This window comes from Colius striatus, chromosome 2, assembly GCF_028858725.1.
Source record: "Colius striatus isolate bColStr4 chromosome 2, bColStr4.1.hap1, whole genome shotgun sequence".
Classification (NCBI taxonomy): Eukaryota; Metazoa; Chordata; class Aves; order Coliiformes; family Coliidae; genus Colius; species Colius striatus.
Genome location: NC_084760.1, coordinates 100,059,033 through 100,084,217, shown reverse-complemented (window position 1 = coordinate 100,084,217; position 25,185 = coordinate 100,059,033). Strand labels below are relative to the sequence as shown.

At 36.4% G+C, this 25,185-nt stretch overlaps 1 protein-coding gene across 1 annotated transcript in view; it reads right to left on the bottom strand.

Moving 5' to 3' along the window:
- Nucleotides 1-25,185, bottom strand: part of PDE10A (phosphodiesterase 10A) — a 190,008-nt gene that overhangs the window by 32,987 nt on the left and 131,836 nt on the right. The window contains exons 6-11 of the mRNA XM_061991606.1: nt 15,070-15,210; nt 12,569-12,724; nt 8,987-9,037; nt 7,164-7,222; nt 4,641-4,692; nt 1,040-1,182 (exon numbers count right to left, since the gene is read on the bottom strand). Of these exons, the coding sequence (XP_061847590.1) occupies nt 1,040-1,182; nt 4,641-4,692; nt 7,164-7,222; nt 8,987-9,037; nt 12,569-12,724; nt 15,070-15,210 (602 nt within the window). The remainder of the gene's footprint in view (nt 1-1,039; nt 1,183-4,640; nt 4,693-7,163; nt 7,223-8,986; nt 9,038-12,568; nt 12,725-15,069; nt 15,211-25,185) is intronic.

The following is a 25,185-nucleotide window of genomic DNA, read 5'->3' as shown; positions in this document are numbered from 1 at the left end:
CTCGTCAGTATGTAAATTGCACCAATTTTGATTCCATCCATTCTCACTCACACAATGTAGTAAGTGGGAGTAAGTTTGTCTAAAGGAGCCTAAACGAAGGCATGAATCACATCTCACACCAGCCCAGAACTTTCAAAGTACAAGGAGGAAATTAAAAGAATTCTGAAGAAAATCTGAGCATTGTAACAAAATGTTAGTGCAGGATATTTAATAATTCATTTCTTCCTATTTAAGAAGCTGAAAGTTTAAAATTTGTGTGTCTCTGAAAATGTCACTCTGTACCTATTAAGGATTCATAATTTTTGAAAAGTGAAAAATATTAGATTTACTTTGTTGGTTTGCCTCTTTCATTAAAAAAATGTGCATATGTATAGAATTATGTACTTGTGATATGAAGAAGAAATACAAATCTATTTTAGTCAGAGAATCCTATGACTTCACTACAAGCCCATATACACTTCCAAACTCATCAATTTAAGCATGCTTCAGAATCACAATTATTTAAAAGTTTGAAAAACCTCTAAATTCACATGAGGAAAAACTGAAAGTAAATTACTGAACTTGAAATCTTCAAAAGCAATGACCAGTCCATACTAGATTCTACATCAGCCTAATCCATCCATAAGAAGAACAAATTATGATTTCCTTTCTTGGGGTGTGCTTAAATCGCACTAATTTCAATTCCTCTTGGGAAAAAAAAAAGTCCCATACTGGCAGACTATGGATAGGTGCACCTTTACCTGCACCTTTACCTACCTCAGAACACCTTTGTTTTTTTCCCAACATGATTTCCAAAAGGACCGCCTCCGGAAGACGGCATTTCCAGGAGTGACGCTATAGCTTCAGAGACGTTGTTTCGATGGCACTGCAATGTCATTCCCAGAAGTACTACCTTCTGGAGGCGGGTCCTGGTGGGAATGATATCACAGTATGACAAGTATTGTCAGGGTACCTGCAGATAGGCACAGAGACTGGGTAATAAAATGCCTGCACATCCGTAGTTATAACGAAACTGCATTCTTCTTCTAGCTACTCTTACCTTATTTCTTTGGTCTTCTTGAAGACAGGTTTCCCATCATTCTCTTCTCCAATATCAAAAAGGTCTGAATACAGCTCCTTATTTTTGTGGTCAACCTGGAAGAGTGCACATCTATCTGCATTCACCAGGTTTTTTGCATATATCTATAGACAAAAACCAAAACTAGAGTTAATGGTCATGAATTAGATTATCTTCAGTCATTTATCTAATCAAAAAACTAAGTATCTAGAGGTTAAAAAGTTTTGAGAAACTATCCAGTATAAAAATCTTTCTGAAGGAGCGCTCACTTTCACACATTCTTTTGAGATACAATTAAAGATGAAAATGTGTCTTTTATTCAATATTTATTTATAATTTACAGTGTTCTTCTCTTTGAGACATACAGGAATATCTTTAGAGGCTTGAATCATACAATCACAGAATGGTAGGGGTTGGAAGGGATTTTTAGAGATCATCTAGTTCAACACCCCTGCAGAAGCAGGTCCACCTAGATCAGGTCCACACAGGAATATGTCTAGTGTTTTCTAAAAAAACCAAAGGCTTTCCTATTACACTGTTTTTTAAGAACAAATAATGCTTTCAAATGGTACCTTTATGACCGCTATGTTTGCATATTATGGTATCATTCTCCTTTATTTTAAGTACATAGGATATAGCATGACCAAAGAATTTTTTTTGATTGTTGCCTTTACCTTCACTGCATATACATAGGTACTGAATATTCAGCAAAGACAGACATAATAGAGAGTCTAGTGTTTGTTTCTAAAAAAAAGCTAAGTGTGCCTGTAATACATAACAATGAACAAAAAAGGAAGATTGCAAGCGTCACCATGGATTGCCCTATGCATTGGTACAGCAAATGGTAGTGCCCTCCTGATGCTGGGGACAGTGTACAAAAGCTGTGAGTTAGTAGTTCTACATGAACTAAGCAAAGCCCACAAGGTATCAGCCATAGTCAATAAAGTACCATGGTGCAGTAGTAGATTTGCATTGGCTCTATCATACTGTGAACCAGCTAGTTTTATCTTAGCAAAACTAACTGCCAGTCAGCATTGATTGTCAGAACAGAATCTTGTCTGGGGAATACAGCAGCTTTTCACTGAAATATTTCTCAGACATATGACGGACTTTCTGAGAACAAGAGGAAAGAGCGAACCATAGTCAAATAGGGATCACTCTGTTAACATATATTCACATTCAAAAACCTGCTTTATCCAATTTAGATACATTTCCTATGTCTCTTAACTAAGTATAAGAACAGCATGGTAGAGCATGATCTGAGGTGGATCTTGCTCAACTTTTCAAAACTGAATATAATAGCTATCTAGTCCTTCAGCTACAGAAGGAAATTGACTACATCTTGATGTGCCATGCATGTAGGTGGCACGTCTTAAGAATTCTCAAGACTTCTATATGAATTAATTAACTCCCCATCCCCCTTCTCTCTTGACTTTAAAAAATAAAAAATGTAAATGTTTCATTTCATATCAATGCAAATAGACAAATGTTAGGCCTTGTCAGTAAAAAAAATCTATGAGGCAATACATCATTAGTTGAGAGATTCTAATCTGTTGCTTTCTACTCCATTTACTCTACCAGATCAGTAGAAAGTCAGGGAGTGAAAATATTTCCCAATTACAGCATTAAGAACTTGAAAGACCTCGACTTCTCAAACCACTTACTCCTTTGTTCAAAAGAGAGCAAATATGAACTGTGCTAAAAAGGACAATGGGTCCAGTAAAAGCTTCTCTGAACTTACTCGGAAACTTTATCAGATAACTTTATAAAATCAATAGCATAGTGTTGATTTTATACAATTAAACTTTTGTGGTTTAATACCTTGGTCACAACCCACACATTTCAAAAATAACCACTCAAACTGTACTCTCAAAGTGAGAGTAACAGTTAATGGAATGAGAAAGTCTTTCTTCCTTAAAACCCTTGCTCAAATCCAGGCCAGTACAAAATGTATGCTTTGCATTGCCAATAAGGAAGCCAGGGACCATTTTTTGGGCAGGTTGCTTGTAACTACTCAAGCATATTTGCAAGAAAATTTGCAAGACAACTTGAACTTCTTCCCCTTCCTTGCATCTATATTCAGAAACATAACACTAACTTTGCTGAGGGATTTTATTGAAATTAAAAATTGAAAGAATGCTAAAATCCCTATATTTTTTTCTGTTATTACAGAATAAATCAAATTTTAGGTCCAATCACTAACAGGTGAAGTAGTGAGGTGAAATTGAGTTCCACTCTTTTCTCACTGTGACTATGAAGAATAAGTCACATATTCATAACAATCACATTCCCATAAAAAGGTAATTAATGTGCTAAAGAGCAATTCAATGAATTGGCCCAAGAAACAACCAACTGCTACAGTTTACAAAGTAAGCTGAGTATGAAACATCTATGTAGGTTAAAATGCAGAATCATGATGCAGCCAAGTGTTGGAAAAGAAGATGAAAGAGTAAGTGTATTTTACTGCTAATTGTGAGACCTCTATTCATAGGCAAAAATGGGGAAGAATATAAATATTTGTTTTCAATGCCATATGTTTTATTACACCAGTTCTTTCAAATGCTAAGCTATTTTTAAGCAGTTCATTTAAATTGGAAAAGTCAATGTTCAGAAATGTGTCCTATGTGCAGAATTCTTGACTGTGTACTAATAGAATAAGACAAACACTGCAGAATATTTTCCATTACTAATTCAAGCTTCTAATATTGTTTGCATTCTAAGTTTGTCTTCTTTGAATAGTCAATCTAAAAATATCGCTTTGAAGTTTGGAGCAAGTATTGGAGTACTGTTGGAGAGTAATTTTTTGAATACACAAATTGAAACAATGGCATCAAAGACCCAATTAAGATTTACATTCAGGAAAAAGAAATACAGTATACAAAGAACGTGCCTAAAGTTAAAAAGAATGATTCATATATCAAACACAAAATATGTTACAAACAACCGGTGCATATGTATTTTTAAACACTATTTGGTAAATGATTCTTAATTTAAAATTTATTTAGAAATTTTAGAATGAATTTCTGAACTCTATTGATTAGTAGTTTTCATGGACTTGGCTTTAGGATTTTATAAATCATAGAGTGACTCTGTCACTCTAGCTATGGATTATAAATTCTAGTTAAAAATACTTTTGGAAAGCAAAAGTGATGTCATTCTCACACTTCTCATTCAGCAACTGGAACAAATACTCTAGGAGAAATGTTTGACCTTTAGTCCTTCCTACAGACAATAACTTTTTCATGAGTGTTTTGCAGCATGTAGCAAATTGAATTTAGGAAAAAGGAACCAATATAACAAAATGAAATAAAAAGAAAAACAGAAGCCCTTCTGTTTCAACTTCCAAAACTTCTCTAAAACACAATAGTAACTATTTAGTTCAGAGACAGCAATGATTCATTACTTATGAAAGCTGTGAAACAATTGTTGCAACAACTAAAAATCAAGCTGACCTTTGCCACTTTCTTCCATATAGAGATGCTAATACTGTTTGTATTACGTGTCTACTATTCAATGATGTCCAAGAAAAGGAGAATGAAGGACTTCAAGATTAATAAATTTAGAAGTGAAAAAGACAACTTACCATTATATGTTCAAGTAGAGAATCTATTGCAACTATATTATCAAAGTACGTTCTGCAGGGAAAGAGAAGTCAGTAAATATTTGGATTTAGTCAGACATTTCTCAAATGGCTGTCACTGACTCTTTTTGCAATAGTGTTTAACAGGGGAGCCCAAATAAGTGAGGACAAACATCTGCACCTTTAAAATCACTTACTGGGTTGTTGTAATGTAAAAGAATTGAGAAATGGTCCTAGCTCTGTTCCTTTAAGCCACTATTCTACAGTGACAGAATTGTAGAATAATCTCTACAATATGTAGAATTTTCTCTGTAGAAAAGTAAAAGACTACCAACATTGCCTACCATGGACTGAATAGGACCCTGCTGAGTAACACCAAGAATGTATCAAAATGCTTTGACACCTTTTACACACTGAAAATTTTAAAAGGCGAGGAAAAGCAATTCAAAAGATTAATAAATAATTTCTTGCATTCCTGACATACATTATCTAAATGCTTTTAAAACATCTCACAAGGTTTTTGCATAGAGAAATATGTACAGAGAAGTAATGAACACTATGGATAGTAGCTAAATTCACACTATATCACAACTGTTAACGTTCTTTAAGAGGCATCAATTTATAAAGCTCTTAACTAATCTTTTCTATCAATCCAGGTGTAGCATGCTGAAGCTGTAGAAAAAGACTGATCTTGTGACATATTAAAAAAAGGTATCTGAGTTTCACAGCAACGTGATAACTATTCAAGGACAATCAAGAATATTGAAAGATAAAGGTCAAACTTATTAGCAAAAGAAGTCTAAATCTTTTGCATGCCAAGTCTTAATAACCCCCGGATTACAGTGTTCCCAGCAGATAGAAAGACATTGTTCTATGGCCTTGAACATACATTCAGCTCAGCTCTGTTTGGGTCTAGAGGAAAGAAAATATATAACACACTAGTCTTAGGTTGTCAGGGACATGAAGAGACAGGGCATTGCATACTATGCCCTTTCCAAAATGTAATAGAACATGTCCCAGTGACATTGCATGCTAAAAATTTCCTCACTGAATAGGAAGCTCTCTCTCCGTGTAAGAAAAGGTACACACCATTTCTAAGACGAAGCTAATTATCTTTTTGTTAGTGAAAGCCTTTACCTACATAACTTTCATGAAGTTGTTATTTAATGATATCCCAAATTTGTGCCTCATAATACCGGATGGGGTGGGAGGGCAGTGTTAAAATTAAGTAATTTTTAGCAATTGATGATGCAGTGTGAGAGGTTTTTTCTTATATAAATACATATAAAATATTTGCAGTATTTATTACATTTTTTTACTTTAAAAATTTAAAATAATTACAGAGTTCTTTAAAACAATCTCAGTACAATGTACCAAGAGTAAATGGACAGCCCACAAATTTGGCTAGATTAATTCAGAGTTCCCTGATAAACTACCTCAGTACAAATGTTAGCAACACAGAAGCACTTTGGAAAAAAATGTAACAGTAAAAGATATTGCAACAAGTGGGTAGTTCTGTCAAGGGAATGATGAAAGTGCCTTTCAGGAGTTACAGTCTGAACCTAAGCTGAAATTTTAAAAAAAGTTCATCCCTAAGGAAAAAAGCTAGGAAAAAATATGTGGATACAAGCAGCTTGCCCTCCTTACAAGGTGTAGACTCCTTCCTGTATTGTATCACTCCCTATTCTACCCTGGTCAACATGTCTGCCTGTATTCCCCAGCAATAGCATAGGAATCCTGGATGTCATCAAATGTCATCAGTTTGAGAATTGTTCATTGGGACCCACAGAAGTGTTTGTATCAGCAAAAATCCAAAATATCCCTCCAAGATATCATATAATAAGAACAGATCACCTAAGACACTAAATTGATTTTGCACATCTAAGCCTAAACTTTCATACTCAGTGTGTTTTCCGTTTAAACTTGCATTTACTGTGACAAGAAATTAAAAGAAAAAATACTACATGAAGTTACAATCTTTGAAAATGAAAACAGAGCCTCCAGAAAATGTAGGCGATGAATAATTGCGTGACAGTGCTGATTCTTCAAAGATACATCCCTGAAGGGCATATACTTATGCATGTGTATGTGTATACACATATATATATATATATATATATATATATTAAAAAAATGGAGGAGGAAACTGAAGTAAGCTAATTTCTCGTAAAGTCCTTTCAAACTTTCTAAAACTGGCCATGAGAAGAGATGGCAAGTCTGTCATTTCTCAAAAGATGGCTACATTTAACTCTGACATAAGAGCAGAAAAACACCACAAGAGTAAAAAAAAAAAATATAAGGTATAATCAGATGTTATATTTTCTTCTGCATCATCACAAAGAAAGTCTCACCACTGACACTCACATCATTTGTTCTTGTCCCTGTGCTGAAGTGTGCCTACCCTCTGAGATCTGCCTTCACAACTCCTTGTGAGCTACAGCATAAAACATAGGTCGACTGGAAGAGCCATGTTAGAAAAGTTCATAAAAATAAAATTGATGAGATTATAGTGCAAATCACACTTACTTTGATACATCAAGCAAGAAGTCATTCAGTTCGGTCTGCTTGGCAAGGCCTCGGCACACCTGGAAGCACAAATCATATTATCATTTGCTACAGAACACTGAAGTTAGAACACAGTCTACCTATTTAATTTGTATGTAAACTACCACTACTACTGTATAGCTCCTGAGTTACAACTGTCAAATGCAACTAACATCTTTCTACAGACTCCTTGAAAAATGTTGCTTGTTATACTTGTTCATGCTGCCTCGAAGGCTGACACAATGCAGTTATAGAATCAACTTAATGACACGTCCTTCTCCAGACCCTCAGCTCCTCTGAGAATGTAAAATATTTTGTTCATTTTATTCCTTCCAGGTTGCAAATTAGCACGTAGACACAACTGAAGACTACATCAGGCAAGCTTAAGCAGGCTAAGTAGCAGGTGACGCATGCTCAACTTCACGAGAAATGAACACAAACACAAAAAATAGTAGGCACACTACATTTTGGCAGTGAACTGTCAGATGAAGCAAAGCTTTGAACTGTATTTTTACTTCACCTGGTTGCTTAGTCTGTATCTGAAGTACAATTGTACACCTGTATATTACTACAGCAACCACTGAGGTCAATAAATAAAACTCCTTTTTACACAACAAATTATTGCTCAGATGCAGTTCAGATTAAATAAATATGCAAAATATGACAAACTACATCCACAAGACTTACTCTCGCATATAATCTGGTAACTAACTACAACTTCTTGATATACGCTATTTCCTAAAGCCCAGCTGTGAGTCTAGCCCAATGTCAGATAAAAACTCTTGCAGTTCCTCTCAAGCAAAAACTATGGAAGTGCAAGCTTTCTGCTTAGTAGAAGAGAGAGAACTGAAAATGACCAATGTACAGGCTTAAACTAAACTTCCCATATTTTGTTTTGTTATGTGTGAAAGACTTCTAATTTAAAGAGAGAATCTGTTACAAAATGAGTATCCAACTGCATGAAATTTCAGTTCTACCACCATACAATAGTCTATGTCAGTTAATTTTGCCTAAATGTGCCAGGGTGAATGACCATCCCAAACAACATCAATGACTTCCAGCACCACAGTGGCAAACACTAAAGCCTAGGAAAAAAAGCGGGAAGCTTTGTGCGTGTGTTCTGTCAAGCATATGAAAGATGCTTTGAAAAATATAATGTCACAAAATTCCTCCTGTGAGTTGACAGAAGAACCTATTTTAGCATCTTCTGTGAGTTGATGGAATATTCTTAGTTTAAGTGTTACCATCTTCTAGTAGCTGAAGCAACAAAACCTGCTAGCAAAGCTGCTGGGTTTTGCTATAGCAGTTTGCACTGCATGGAACATCATTAGGCATCCAACTAGGAACAGCAAGAAGCATCTTTAGCAGAAGTAGTTACAGGATCATGAAGCACTTAGCAGTTAGATGGCTTAAAGTAGGCTTAGCCAGCAACACCTAATAATCTCAAACTGAATGCCAGAGCAGGAGGAAAGCAACTAGTTGGCCTCGCAGTTGCCTTCTAATAAGAGAAAAAAAAAAACTAACCAACAAATCCTTTAACAATTTATCTACTTTGTTAATGTTTCTTTTCAATTTAGTAAAAATATTTTTTGTTAAATTATTTGATCCACAGTTGCCTGTGAGGAAAAGTAGCTCAATAAACACCAAAAATGTTAGCATATTTTTCCCATGTTCAGAGAAGAGGCTTGAACCAATGTTTTAGCAGTGATCTCCAATTTAACTTTGACCATAGTTCATGTTCCTAGTAATCAAACTTTGGCAGAGGGGTTACACAGTGAAAAAAATTACAAACCACCCGCACTTACTTGTACTTGATGTATTGCTACTGAAGCCCATGCAAGATTTGCTGTTGCAACCTGAAACAAAAAAGAAGAAACTAACTGAAGAAACCTTGAAAATTGCACATCAGTTACATGCCTATTTTCCCTATGTAGCTGCTATATAAATTGACTGAGCTGTTTTAGACAGGTAGGTAGTAACAATTTGTGGGAAGATAGTTGTGTTGTGAAAGTCTCAGTATTCTTGTGAGTGCTTCAATTTCATAAAATCATAGAATCATAGAATGGTAGGGGTTGGAAGGGAACTTTAGAGATCATCTAGTCCAATCCCCTTGCAGAAGCAGGTTCACCTAGATCATTTCACATAGGAACATGTCCAGGTGGGTCTTGAAGAACACCAAAGAAGGAGCCTCCACAACCCCTCTGGGCAGCCTGTGCCAGGGCTCCCTCACCCTCACAGTGAAACAGTTTTTTCTTATATTTAAATGGAACTTTTTTTGTTCCAGCTTTATCCCATTATTCCTTGTCCTGTTGCTAGCTAGTATAGAAAAAAGGGATGTCCCAACCTCCTGACATCCACCATTTAGATATTTGTAAATGTTAGTAAGATCTCCCCTCAGTCTCCTCTTCTCTAGACTAAAGAGCCCCAGTTCCCACAGCCTTTCCTCGTATGAAAGAAGTCTCAGTCCCCTGATCATCTTGGTGGCCCTGCACTGGACTCTCTCCAGAAGTTCTCTGTCCCTCTTGAGCTGAGGAGCCCAGAACTGGACACAGGACTCCAGATGAGGCCTCACTAGGGCAGAGTAGAGGGGGAGCAGAACCTCCCTTGACCTGCTGGCCACACTCTTCTTGATGCATCCCAGGATACCATTGGCCTTCTTGGCCACGAGGGCACTTTGCTGGCTCATGGTTAGCTTATTATCAATCAGGACTCCCAGGTCTGTGTCTGCAGAGCTGCTCTTCAGCAGTTCGACTCCCAGCCTGTACTGGTGCATGGGGTTTTTTTTGAGAATTTGAGTACGAGACAGTCAGTCATATGAGAATTATCCTTTTTTTTTGTACCTATAAAGATGTTTACCAATGCTATTCAAAAGCACTATTGGGAACCCATCAGCTCAGAAAAATGCATCATCAAAACAAACATCCCATAAGCCGAAGGTTTTAAAAATTACATTGTATACAGTGTTGAAAGGCATCTGTCATAGAAATAAAATATCCCGTAACATCTTTCTGAGGCTGTATCTTTTCAGTCACAGCTATTTTCAGCTGTAAACAGGCACTGCTTCTTTTACTGCCAGTTTGGTGACAGAAGAACCAGACCTGATCTCTCAGCTCAAGACTAGTGTTCGAAGTATGACAGTTTCCAGGCAGCATTTCAAACAAATGTCATGTAAACTGCAGATAACTAAGATGAGCGACCATGCATAATCTCCTGTCCTTGAAATACAGGAGCTTTATAGGAACACAGAGGACAGAAGTACAAGAAGTCTGCTGCTGCATGCCCTACCCTCCTAAAGTAGTTGTTTTAATTGTTTGGGTTTGTTTTTTTTTTAAACAGAACACATTGTACACATTTTATTAAAGCTGCTAATGGTATCCAAAGGCTTTCTGAAACCTGAAAATGAAAAGAATGCTTTAGAACACTCAGAAAGTGACCTTAAAATACTTTCAACTTACTAATAAAATACTTTCATTTAGCAGCCAGTCTTTTCCAAGTAGAAAGTTAATGAACTTCAGTTACAGGAGGCATTTCATATACCATAAAATATTCATATTTGCACAGAACAATGTCTGAGATCAATCTGAATTGTAGATTAGTTAGTGTAATAGGACAATTTAAAAAAATAAACACACTGTGTGGAAGTAGCAGAATTAATGAAGCCTGAGTTTGTGTGAAAGGCTGTTCTTTTCTTCTGTGAGCAAGGACACTGGCACCACAATCCAGTCCCCTACCACAGTCTCCATTTACTAGTGAAAAAACAATGTTTATGAGTTGTAACATTGACTCCTCAACTAATACACATGTATGAGCATCATTTGTATGCTAGGCTACTTAGGTTACTGATAAAACAGAATACCCCAAAATTGTTGGGTTTTCACTCCTTTGGAGCATTAGTTTTAATAACTCTTGTCTATACATTTTCTGTTCTTTCCACAAGAACAATTCTTGTTCAGATTAGCTAAATTGCTCCATGGTACACCTTGTACTATTATCAAGACAACAGACCTGGCTAGAACTCACCTCATTTTGTGCTAAGGTTCCCTTCCCTGGGAACCTGAAATGAATGGTACATTCATCTTAATATGACAGCCAACTCAATGTGTAGATGGGACATAATAAAGATCCTCAACAAAACACGAGAGCTAAGTTGCACTTCTAACACCTTTAAAACAGTGATAGCCTTTAAGACTGCTCCATTTTCAAATTTGTTTATGCTTGGCTAAATTTGTTTGGATAAATATAAGTTTGGATTGACAAACGGACACGTATGGACAATATAGCTACACAAGCCTTATGTAACTATGGTAAACCATGCAGTGTAGAGAATATTACCAGAAATGTGAAGATAGATATAAATGGGAATACCTGGATGGAGAAGCATTAGAAGGAAGAAAAAGCTAAAGGCAGCTACACAAATGGCACCGAGACTAACAAGTCATTCAGGTACCAGTGCATTTACATATTTTCTAAGGACACCTGGGTCAGGAGACAAAGGACAGTGAGTAAATCTTGACTATTCACAGAGATGGGACAGGCTAGAGAGACAAAAGATGTCAGCTCCTAAAGGCTAAGGAAAAGGCTGACCCAAAAACAGCACATGACTGTCAATCTAGGGAGAAATCGGGAGACATAAGGATTCAACAGTATCCCTTGTCCTCTCATTACAAGACATCCTGGAGAGGCTAACTGGGTACATGCATCTCTGTATGTATGGCTCTTGAAAATCCCACCTGGACACACATATCTTGGTGGCTGAGCGTGTGTGTATGTAAGAATGTGAATGCAAATACACGGAATGTCTTTTGCTTCACTTTTGTTTTAAAGTAAAATCACTGTCCCCTCCTGTGAGACCCAGCATTGAGACTTGCTGTGCTGTTGCTACAATGTTGCAACATCTTGTTTTGCAAATAGAGCCCATGCTTGAGATGTCACACTAAAAAAGCCAACTAAAAAACCTTGTATCTGTCTATATGTATAAATATTTCCTGGAAAGCTAAAACTGAGATTCAGGTTAACTCAGCAGTGCCATTTATATATAAAGTGATATGGTTCTATGACATTTGAGTTACATGTATACTTCATTTACCTGCTCTGTGTTAACTTCTCTAAAAACTCTGTACTGAGTTTATTATCAATCCAGAAGTGTTGAACCAGTTTTTCCACAAAAGAACACAAAGTAAATTCTTTGTGTATCTCTGTGCTTTTACGTGTAAATTTTACCTCCTGTGACATGAAGATACAAATCACTACCTATTTTTTTTCAATAATTGACATTTAATGAGAACAAAAATCAAGCAAGAAAAGGTAAAAAACACATGAGAAGAGTGTAGGGGTTGTGAAGTACTGACCATTGTGGAGAAGTGGGCAAAAGCTGGGCATGAGCTCACCTCTTGGTGACTAAGGTGGAAGGCTTCTTTGCCCCAGTGACGGTAAAGCTCCAGGATACCAATCAGATCACCAATTGCAGTGACAATTGGTAAACACAGAACAGATTGGATACGAGTCCCTGATTCCAGTCCAGTACCTTTGGGAAATCGCTCATCCTAGAAAATGTAAACATAATCTTAAAAAACATAAATATCATAACATTAACATGAAATATATACTGATGTTTTTCTCCTCCTTCTGGATGATTAAATCTGTAGAAAAATGATAAAATTCACTAAAACTCCCATTTCTGCATAATTTACAAACAACATTAAGATATCTGAAAAAAAGGGCAATAAAAAAAGTCTTAGCATGAATTTATATATATATACACAACCTTGATATAAAGGCAGAATTAGCTGTGATGTTAGACCCAGTTTGGGGACTGCTTTTGTACTACATCATCTCTAGTCTCACTGGCAGCAAAACCAGGTCTTTATTGCTAATGCCATTCCAGATTAAATAAGAACCCAAACAACACTATCCCAGCATCTCCTTCCCCTCTCAAAAAACCTCGAAGTGGGCTGCTCAGATTTCAATGTTACCAAGCAGACAGCAGTGCTTGCAAGAGAACAAAAATTGAAACGTGAGGCTAAGGCTTTAGGTTATACAGTTATGAACCTCAATCAACAGCTAAGGAGGAAAATATGTTCCCCAAAAATTGTGCATGAAAGTAAAAACTTTTACCTTCCCTGGCTTATGCACCCTGAATTAACCAGTACAAAGGCTATAGGAATAAATGTTAAAATAATCCTTTGCTATTAAAGGCCCAAATTCATAACTTTTAATCTACATAAGGAATATCCAAGGCTTCATAGCTTCAGTTCCCCCTGCAGGAAAACTCATTAAGGCCTGAGAAACCACCTGCATATTACAGTTAATAAGGCAGTAACTAGCCCATGAGAACCACTTGGATGCACATCAGTCCTTCAGTACTTGATCTGTACAAGATGTTCACTGTGCTTAGGCAAGACAGACACTTCTTCAAGGTTCATCAAAACCCCTCCTTTCTCAAAGAAAACAGCAAGTAATCTCTACCTTAATTACTACAATGGCAATCAATGTGAATAGCTAGGAATAAATTAAAGGCAAAAGAGTGGGAGGCACTTTGCAACACGATCCTCCTTCTTTTACTTTTTAATTTTGTCTTTCCAGAAAAAAAAGAAAAATGAAAAAAAGTTGGCAAGTTCATCTGCAAGCACTTCCCTTTCATGGTTGAGATACTGCTAAAATAATTTGAAGGCAAACCATATCACTAAAATGAATCTCCCTGTTTGGTCAATACTGTAATACTGTAAACCAACAAAATGTTTGAAAAACCTCCACACTACACACTTCCAACCACTATCTCATCACCTTGATTTTATTATGGATGTAAAATCAAAACATACAACTGTTGTATAAGAACATCATTATATTAATTGGAAATTATCAGTAACAATTTAAGTCCTATATATGACTGAAAAAAATTAACAATATATAAAATCTTTATAGTCCAGAGTGTATAGAAAGCACTGAATGTTACACTACAGAGAAAGCAGCTTCTGCCTCTTGTTTTTGTGGCTCTGTTTAAGTGTACTCACATTAGGGATTTGGTATTTTGTTTATAGCCTGGGTTTGCCCAATAAAGGTCATGCATTTTTTACAAATATTTTTTAAAATAGAGACAGCAATGTCCAATTTTGGCCACAGTATCCAGAGCTTGTTTTTGTGGACAGAACTCAAAAGGCTAGAAAACACTCGATAGAGAATTTAGAATGCTTTAGTGTTTTCATAACCAGCTGATCATGAAGTGTTCCCATAAAGTACAGTTTAAATACCGGTTTCATACAATTCCAAAGATGTGATTAGAGGATGAAGCATTAAAAAACCTAAAAAGGACAGAATCTCAAAGACTATTAGAATATCACTTAGGATTTTCTGAGTCCATTTATTGGCAAAGGCTTGAATTTTGAGATAAATTACATTAGTGTGCCTTTCATTGGTAGGTCTACCATTATTATAACTAGCTTTATGTTAGCATAAGCAGAGTTCAAAACCCTGTCTAATAACCAGAATTCTGTTTGACATTCTTGTCAGTGTGAGCTCTGCATTATAATTACATCTAACTTTGATTGACTATGTGGAAGTCTTCTTGTTTGGGATTAGCACACTAAGTATTTCAAGACCAAGAGGACAGAAGTTTTGACTGATAAAAGCCGCTACAGTACCAGTACTTCCCTTATCTGATAACCAGAAAAATGTTAAAAGATAAAACAAAACAATACTCTTAAAATTAAGAATAAGTGAGGTATTCTGAAAATATTCCATCAAGCCACTCAAAACTCAAATTTATTTTCTTACTAACAAGACAGATGTAAATTCTATTGTTATACCTTCAGCTCAATAAACACTTCAACATCAAAATATTCATTCTAAAAACATGCTGTAATCATCTCATTAAAAAGACAAAGGTTTTTACCCCCAGAATATCTTCTACTAACAACGTTTTTCTGGATCTGGCTACATAAGCAGATACTGTAGTGCCATGTGCAATGGGCCCTGCAGGAATGAGCCGTGGCTGTCCTTCTTTAGCTCCTGGTGGTGTAAATACACACAGACTCTAGTGAGAAGGAAAAAGAAAAAAAGAGAAAATAATGCAATTAGAAAGCATGGTTACTTTAACAGGAATTACTATGCTGTCTATGTAGTGTAAAGGATCAAATAAAGTCAATAATGTAAAAAAATACAGCTTTTGACAATGAAAACTAGCTGGATAAACTCTGCTTGTTTTCAGATCTTAGCAAATCTCATTCTAAAGTCACCATTCAGACAGTAGATAACATTTCTGCTGAAGTTAGTAACCACTCATATCAGGGTTGGTTTGCATTTGCCTTGAACACACAGTACACCGCATAAAGATTCAGAGGAAATACCACTCAGTAAGAGAAAGATTATTTATTTTCTGAAATGAACTTATTTATTTCAACAGAAAATACTAAAAAAAAAAAAAATCTTTAAATTTCTTGTTTATCTCACGCAAAGAAAGGTAATTTCAAATTTATCCTAACACTGTATCTCCTGAAATTCAAGTCACTGCATTCAGTCCCTGTACATCTATCTTTCTTGCTGCCTACCTAAAACTGTCTCATTTGTTGAAAAGTGTGACAACATTCACATCATGACACTCATCCAGAAACATCTGATAAAGAAAAACAATAAGTTAGCATTACCAGAACAAATGGGATTACAAATACTAGTTTATGGAAAGAAAATTAAAACTTACATATAAAGGTCAAACCTGCAAATCCTTCTGTGTGTCAAACATTCTTCAAATCTAAAATTTAATTCATTTTTTAATGAAAAATAAACTTTATGGAACAGTAGCATGTTGGAAAATGTCTCTATCACACTTTCTTTAGATTTTCCTTTTTATTTCCCTTCAGACAACCTACAATGAAGCAGTCTAGAAGTCTGTTAGTGACAACCAATTCTGAAGTCAAAAAAGCAATGTAAAAAAACCCTGTCTCCAAAGCAATCAAGAGGAACAGTCAATTTTGCAAGGAATAAGTTTCATCTTCTGTTTAATTTTATACTATTGCTTCATTATATCCACCAATTTATGTGTCATCTAAAGCACATATCCCTATCACATGCTACTCAGCCTAGCAGAGCTATTACCCTTTAAACACAAAGGGAAATCAGGCACATGAAGAATAAATTACATGACAAAGTTTACACAAAGTGTAAGAACAGCAGGGTTCAGATTTGTATTTCAAAGACTCCAAATTAATGTCCTAATCTCTTGAGCCATCCCTCCTTGCACATTCTTAACATAAACACAACTAAGGCATCATCTCAGAGACCCATGTTCTATTGGCAAATTGTGTCTTTTTATTTATAATAATCAGAGATCCAATTCCTTTCACTGATTAATTTGTAAGACCAGGAGCGATAGAGTGGCACTGTAGCAACTCTACTGCTAAATAGCTGTATGATTTTAAGTTATGAACTTAAAGCACATGAACTAAGATGTAACATTTTTATTAAAGTTCTTTGCTAGGAAAATTATTTTATAGGGGTTTGGGTTTGTTGTTTTATTTTTAGTTTACATATATAACCCCACAGACAGGTAATTGTGCCACCACACAAAGTATTACTGACAATTCTGGTTAAAATGGCCATATGTTGTGCCACTCCTTTGTATTGATTAATTTTACTATCAGACTTTGCTTTCATTAGGGCAGCTACAACAGCCAATCACTCAAGATTCCACCAGATCAATAGCTAAGATAATTAATATTAATTACATCTAATCTGTCTCCTATGTTTATCATTCACAAAAGTTTCTGTTAACAGTAGACAAAAGTAAGTGTATTGATACTCCAGATTCTAGGAGCTCTGAATGCAGTGTTGCTTTGAAACACTGAAGGAAGAACTTTTAGTTTGTTCAAATAACATTTCAGTTTAGACTTAGCAGTAATCAGGGAATTTCACATTGGAATTGTTATTTAAATATTGCTCCATTATATGCATACTTAATTCCCTGCAGGGAAAAAAAAAAAAAAAAACACCAAAAATATGAAAAAATCAATGGGTTTGATTCATTAAAGAAATTAAGTGAAATGTAGGTGGTATGAAATGAATGGCATTTCTCTTACTTTGCCCTCCGAGATCTCTGAGACCAGAATCACTATAGCATCTGACTACCTCACAACCTCTAGCCACACATTACTACAACCCCCCTGTAAGTTGGGTGGTGATGCTATTCTCACTTTATAGATGGCAATTATTATAACATTTTGTATTAATATAGTTATTTTAGCTGAGTACAAACCTCAGAGCTCACCACAACTACAGAATGCCTTGTACTACGGTGCAGAACAAGCCAAAAGGATCACAAGAGAAACAAAACTCAGGTGTGAAAGAAAAGAGACTGAGAGTTACCAATTTGGGCCCTGTGAAACCAGGTAAATTACTAAACAGCAGCTGCTTTCTAGCACAGAATATTAAACATACAATTGGCATGTGAAAATTCAGCATCTACTGTCAGCTGTAGATGTGACAAGGAGACGCATTATCTCATTATTAGAATTCCTTGTTCTGCAAACATGCAAGGCACGTTATAAAACACACTAAACAATTTTAAAAGAACACGCTGAAATGTTCATAAATGAAGGAGGTGAAATAAAATGCACCATATGTAGGTGCTCTGCAGTGATGAATGTACCTTAGATGGAAGAGATTAACATTTTTTAGGAGAAAGTTGGGCTTTATAACAAGGGGAAACACAAATGGTCAAAGTACAGAATTCATAGCCAAAATAAGAGTGAAGTCATTCATGGTTAAGGCATTCAATGAGTTCACTCAAGATTCAGACACCACCAGTAACTGGGTATTTGTCTCATTCTTAAGCAGAAAGTCAAGCAGTCTCAAAAAGTTCAGTAAGACAAGTAACAGAGTTTTCAATCCAGTTATTAATTTTCTAATATTGTGATACAGATGAGAATTAAATTATCTTAAAAGAGAAAAAAGAGCTGTCACATTTTCAGCTCTGAAAAGTCAATTAAGCATATTTATTTCATATGTTTCATGCTGTTAGAAGGAAAGGTATTTCTTCCATGTGGTAGCTCTACTGAACACAAACCAAATTTATTCTGTTTTGATGTCTTGCATTATGGTACAAGTGCATGAAATATTAAAATTTTCTGCTTATTCTGAACCCAAACCTCAACCTTCCTCTTCAACCCCATTTATTCTCACAGCTTCTTTAAAGAATGTCTTTTAGCAATGAAAAATACTGGAAATGCCTGTAGTCATATTTTCCATATGAATTACAAGAATGTGCTACAATAAAAAAAAAAACCCACACAAAACCCAAACAACAAAACCCATGAAATCAGTACATTGAATCTGACAGAACAAACCTTCTCAATCTACAGAATAGAAAGTTCCATTTATTCTTACTTTCTTGTCATCTAACAAAATGATGTGTAATTTTTAAATGAAAACTTAGTTTCACAGTTACTTGCCTTCATAAGCTTCGGTTTCACATTTTTATATGCTTTTACACAGAATCTTAAGGGTTGGAAGGGATCTTGATCACTTAGTCCAACCCCTTTGCCAGAGTAGGACTACCTAGAGCAGGTCACACAGGAACTCATCCAGGTGGGTTTTGAATGTCCCCAAAGAAAGAGACTCAACAACCCATCTGGGCAGTGCTCCATCACTGCTCCTTGCATTTCTTTGGAACTTCTTATGTTGCAGCAGTCTTTAACTTTGCTTTTAACCTATCTATGCTAAAGTCTAGGGTTACAATCCTGCTTGATGTTCTGTTCCTACCATATAAGATCCTGAACTCCACCATCTCATGGTCACTGCAGCCAAGGCTGCCCTCAGCCTTCACCGCTTTAACCAGACCCTGTTTGTTTGTGAATACAAGATCCAGTAGTACTCCTCTCCTAGTTGGCACATCCATTATTTGCATCAAGAAGTTATTATCGATGCACTGAAGGAACCTCCTGGACTGTAAGTGGCTAGCCATGTAGGCTTCCAGCAAAAGTCTGGGTAGTTCACATCCCCCATGAGAATCAGGGCCTGTGATTTTGAGGCTGCTCCCAGCTGCCTGTAGAAGGCTTCATCAACCTCCTCATCCTGATCAGGTGGCCTGTAACAGACACCCACAACAGTGTCCAGTGTCACACACACTAGCCTGCCCCTTAATTCTAACCCACAAACTCTCAACTTGCTCCTCATGCTCACCTGGACAGAATTCAGTACATTGCAGTTGCTCTCTCACATAAAGAGCAACTCTACCACATCATCCTGTCGACTTGTCTTTCCTAAAAAGGACATAGCCATCCATGACCATATTCCAGTCATGTGAGCTGTCCCACCATGTCACCAGATCATAACCCCTTGCCAGTATATAGACTTCCAGCTCCTCCCGTTTATTCACTATGATGTGTGAATTGGTCTGCAGGCATTTCAAGACAGAAGCCAATCGTGTAGGACTCACCCCCAACACTGGTTTGCCACCCTTAGTTGTCTTTTACATCATCCATTAGGAGTGCCAGGCTCCAGCACTCCCTGCATCCAGAGACCTGGACACCTACATGTTTACGTAGGATCTCTGTCTAGGTCACCACATTTCTTTGAAAAACATATTTTTCCCAGGTTGCTACCCTGGCTGCCTGTAGCACCACTGCTCAGAGTGACTCCTCCCTTCTGGGTGACTCACCAGCACATCCCTGTGCTCAGACTTGCTTGCTGCACAGGGATCTTAGTTTTCTGCACTCTTGAGGCATTTAATTCCTGGGCTGTGGTTTGCAGCTGCCCTGCCTCCCTTGCAAAGGATGCTGAAGAGGCAGGAGTCATCTGCCATGTGTAGCCTGACCCGAGAAAAATGAACCCCTCAGTGGCAGTTTTGCTGCTCTGCTGGTTGCACGGGGACAGTCTGCTTTCCACATAACAGATCCAAGGAAAGCATCCCATGATCTGAAAAAGTACATTACCACAGTTCACCGTTTATTGAAATCAGTGTTCTGATATTGAATATTAAAAGAAATATCTAAGAAGCTAGGAAAAGGATATCATGTGCACAGAAAACTGAAGTTCATAAATGTTTCACAAGCAACACTATATGCTTATAGGAAAAGACTATTAAAAAGGTGTTTTTATAGTAAGAATAGTAACACTATAATGTGTTCAATACTGAAAAGGTAGTTCATATTGCAAAGTACCACAAATTGTAGATAAAACACAATGTTTAAAGTCTGAATTATGTAGTCTAAGTAGTGGAACAAGTCAAATAAAATGAAAAGGACCCTAGAAACCAAAGTTGATCTCTCCAGAGATCAACACTTTCATTCATACTATTCTTCTCATCTCTTCTTAAGACACATTTGGTTCTTTATGCCAATAACAATGTGTGACGTTTAGCAAAATAACTGTGTCATTTCAATTATGTGTATAAAATGTGCTTTTTCACACTGATCTCCTGAGTCATGTCCATAATTAAATATAAAACAATGTACAAATTCTTCACTTCTCAGAAACAGTTTCTCAAAACAAAATACAAGAAAAAAAAGACAAATCCAAATGGCTACTTTCAACAGAAGACAAAGAACTCACTTCTTTGTCACATGTATGTATTTTTCTCTAGAAAAGGCCTTCACTGGATCTTCAGTGGCCAAACAACTGACGACATCACAAAGCATTTTTAGCAAAAGCTGCTGTTGCCAGCTCAGTTTTTACTGTACCCTTGTGCAAGTATCAGTTTGGCTGGTAAATCCCTCTGTTGCTATCACCATGAAGTACTGTCTGTCCTATATTGGAAAAATCTCCTGAACGTTACTTTACATCCAGTGATAAAAAGAGTTATGCACAAGCAATCTCATTCTGCTTTCTATGGGAAACTACAAACCATACTGCTAAAGGATCAATGACTAAAAATCTCTTCTGACTACCCAGTAGGTTCTAAATTTGGCACTATTCCTCCAGAGTCTTTACAGGTAGAAAATTATGACTGTGCAAGGACAGACCTCCACCTAGATCTCAAACAATAATGTCATAGAACAATTTATAATCTTATCCTGATCATGTAGTATGAGTAAAAAGAAAAGCAAATTTTCTCATAACCATATATAGGCTGAAATTAGTCCACAAGCTTCTACCACTCCATATTAACTTTACACATATATCTATTAAAGTTTCGTAACTGTTGATAATTTCCATAGATGATTAACTTAAATCTGAATGAGTTTAAACATTTATTGCAAATTAAGGATGTGGAAATTTCTCAGATTTTGTTGAGGTTTTGTTAACAAAGCTTTTGAATGCCAACCATATCCTCTGCTGCATCAAAAGCAGCATGACTGGCAGCCTGAGGGAGGTGATTCTCCTCCCCAACTCTACTGTCATGAGACCTCAACCAGAGTGCGACATCCAGTTCTGAGACCTACAACATAAGAAGGGCAGGGAACTGTTGAAGTAAGTCCAGAGGATGGACACAAAGATGATATGAGGGCTGGACCACCTCTCCTATGAAGACAGCTTGAGACAGTTGGGTTGTTCAGCCTGAGAAGACTCTGAGGAGACCTTATAGAAGCCTTCTAGTACCTAAATGGGGGTTACATGAAAGCCAGAGAGGGACTTTTTATACAAAATCACAGTGTGGTAGGGGTTGGAAGAGACTTTTAGAGATTGTCTAGTCCAATCCCCCTGCTAAAGCAGGTTCACCTTGATCAGGTTGCACAGAAACATGTCCAGGCAGGTTTGAAAACCTCCAGAGAAAGAGACTCTAAAGCCTAGCTGGGCAGCCTGTGACAGGGCTCCCTCACTCTCAGTGGAAAGATGTTTATCCTCATGTTCAAGTGAAACTTCTTATGTTCCAGCTTATAGCCTTTATTCCATGTCCTGTCCCAGTCACTCTGGCTTTCATAAACTATGAAAAGAGTAAACACTGGCTTGGATAGCAAATCCTTTGGAAGTTTCCAGGTTCACACCTCAAGCACATAAGGTGCTTCCCTTCCTGCTTTCTGTGACACAACAGATTGCTCCAGTGAGGCCCAAAATCTTCAAAATGATTCCTTCCCTTCTAGTTTAATCTCTTAAATCACTTTGATAAAGTCTCCAAACAATAAAAGACATGATTCATTTTGACTGTTACAGTTTGGCTTGGAATCTATGAATGGCCTTATTGTGACCACAGAGAGAAAGAGGTCTTAAAAAAAACAAACAAACTGAAGCAAAACAGAAGGTCTAAAACAAATTACAACAATAACAAAGGTTCAACCACTGATAAACACAGACAAATGTAACAAAATTTACCCTTTTGTATTTCATAGGCTCTTTAGGTATAGGCATTGTATTGTGATCTCTTATGTCTTTTATAAATGCTATTAATAATTCATCCAGTCTGCAGGAATGCAGAATGATGTACACTGTAATCAGTTCTTGATATCAACATGACAGCATTCTCAAGTCACAGCTAAACACTCAAAACTTGGCTTTCAGATATGCAACAAAATTAGCCATAATACCATAGCTTTTGGTGCTTTTTTATTGGTGCCACGCACAGTCTGTTGAAATTACAAAGTAATTTATCTTGAATCTGTTTACTGTGGCTGAAAAAACTCTCATTACGCCTTGTTTCTAACAGCTAAGAGGATGTACGTGAAGAACTATTGATGTTCATCTTGTCGCGCTGTCATAACTTGGCCTCATGGTTGTTTTTTTCCAGTGAAAATCTAATGCTTGACAGATGAAGCAGATTAAAATCCCAGTAAAGATGAGGAGTAACAGCTCAAGTCTCATTACATAATATCATCAGCACCCCCTGACAGATATCCTTAGAGTGACAATACCTACAGTTTTCAGAAGCTTTCAATCTGTCTCTTCTCATGAAGAGGTCAATTACAGGTGTCATTTACGCTGTTTTTCTAGTGGCTCGGATTCATAAACTGGATAACTTGAAGTAGTAGCCCAATACTATCATGCTAAAATCCCAAAGAGCTTTAGACAATTATGTCCTGGATTTAAATACAGTGCAGAAATTCTACTACATGAAGCACAGAGATAAAAATAAAAACAAAACAAAACAAACCCCTACCCCCATTGTTTATACAAGTTTCTTATTTCTTTCTTGATAACTGACAGTGTACTTTACAGCAAATTTGCATTTTTAAACTATGTAGTATGCAGAAATGTTGGATACTTATGAAATTAAGACAACGCACGTATATGCTGTAAAGCAACTAGTAGCTGGGAGCAGGTCAGGGAGGTGTGTTAATGTTTTCATCTTTTTGAATGGTATCGGTCTCTTTACACTTCATTACTTGGAAACTTTCCAAGTGATTTATGCAACAGAAAAACACTACAAGAGTTATACCAGTTCATTGACACAGAAAACTAAGTTGCCATAACTCTCTTCCATCTCTTCTGTTTTAAGGCATGGTTCCAATTGAAACAATTCTATGATTCTGTTACATACAACAGTGGGTTTTTTTGCCAGAGTAATGATATTGCTGAATCATGTTTACCTTCAAAATCACCATTTCAAATCCTAGAACCTTTATCAAAGTTATTAATTGCTCTAAAAAGAGAGGCAATCTATGGAAAGCCTAGCAATTGTCCTCACTGAATCTGTCTAGTTTCTTCAGACCGTTTATCAAGATCACCTGCTCTGGCAGGGGCGTTGGACTAGATGGTCTTTCAAGGTTCCTTCCAACCCTTAGGATTCTGTGATCATTTTGAATTCTAACCCATTCCTACAAATACACTTGCAATCCTTCCCAATTTAATGTAATAAGCGAATTAAATAAGCCTATATTCTTCCTCCACCCCTGCATTAATGAATATACTGAGCAAAACTGACCCAGGATAAATCCTTGAAGATTTATACAAAATACTGTCTCATTCTGGTAGTGAACCACAACCAACTAATCTGTCTAGTTTTCTACCCAGTTCTGCATTCTACCTATAGTATATTCTTCACGACCGTATTTCATAAGTCCGTGTACCTGAATATTAAGTGAAATGACTAAAATGTTCACTAAAAAAAAATTCACTAAAATGTTTCTTGACAGTTGTTTATCTAATTTCTGTCAGCCTGATAGTTTATTGACTCGGAGGTAAACTCAGACTATAACTTAACAGCTTTACCTCTCTGCTGAATATTGTTACTCACCGTCAAAAAAAGAAAGCAACATATTTCTTCCACTTTAAATATAAAAAGAGTACATGATGTCAAAATTTATTCAAGGGTAGAGACCAAAATTTTCTGAACTGACTTGCAGCTAGAACGTTTCCACCTGGAAATGTGTTTAAGACTCAACATTTCAGAGATTATGTCTACACATTCAAAACAACGTATTTTGGCCTGGCACAAAAATCTGAGACAGTTAGCAAGCAGTTTTTTCTTTGGTTACTAATAATTCAAATCACTCATCTCATAGATTCACTAGGTGGCACTGCATGTCAAGCTGCAACAATTTCTACATGACCAGAAATTCTAGAATAACTTTGTAAGATATATCCTGAAGCAGAGTACATGCACATATTTGCGGCCTCACATAATTATTTCTTACAATAAAGCTATTGGAAATTTCTATCTGAAGCAATGATAATCTGTTTGTCAATCCAATTTGCAGTTCTGGGAATCAAGCAATATTCACAAGACCTAGTAACGGCTGCTATAAGTATAAGACCATTAAATTCTAATTCATCTATCTCTGTGGAGGAATCACACTGTAATCATGAGGTGAATTACTCAAAAATAAGGACTATAAACAAGAACCATCTGAAGAATCAGATAATAAAACATTAGAAATTCTGTAAGTATTCTAGAAATATTGCCTTGTAAAGATGTCGCTTATGGGCTTAAATCCATGCCCAGCTAGCAACAGTACTTAAGGTACACTGATTTGCTCACACCATCCAATATGAGGGTTTCAGTAAATCCATTAAGTCATATTTGAAGATGATATTCAATTAAAGTCATAACATAAGAATTATGAACTAAATATTCATCCTCATATGAAATAAATCAGAAAACTGCAATAAAGTCAAGTCTTTGCTGGAGAGTTGTACAACATTC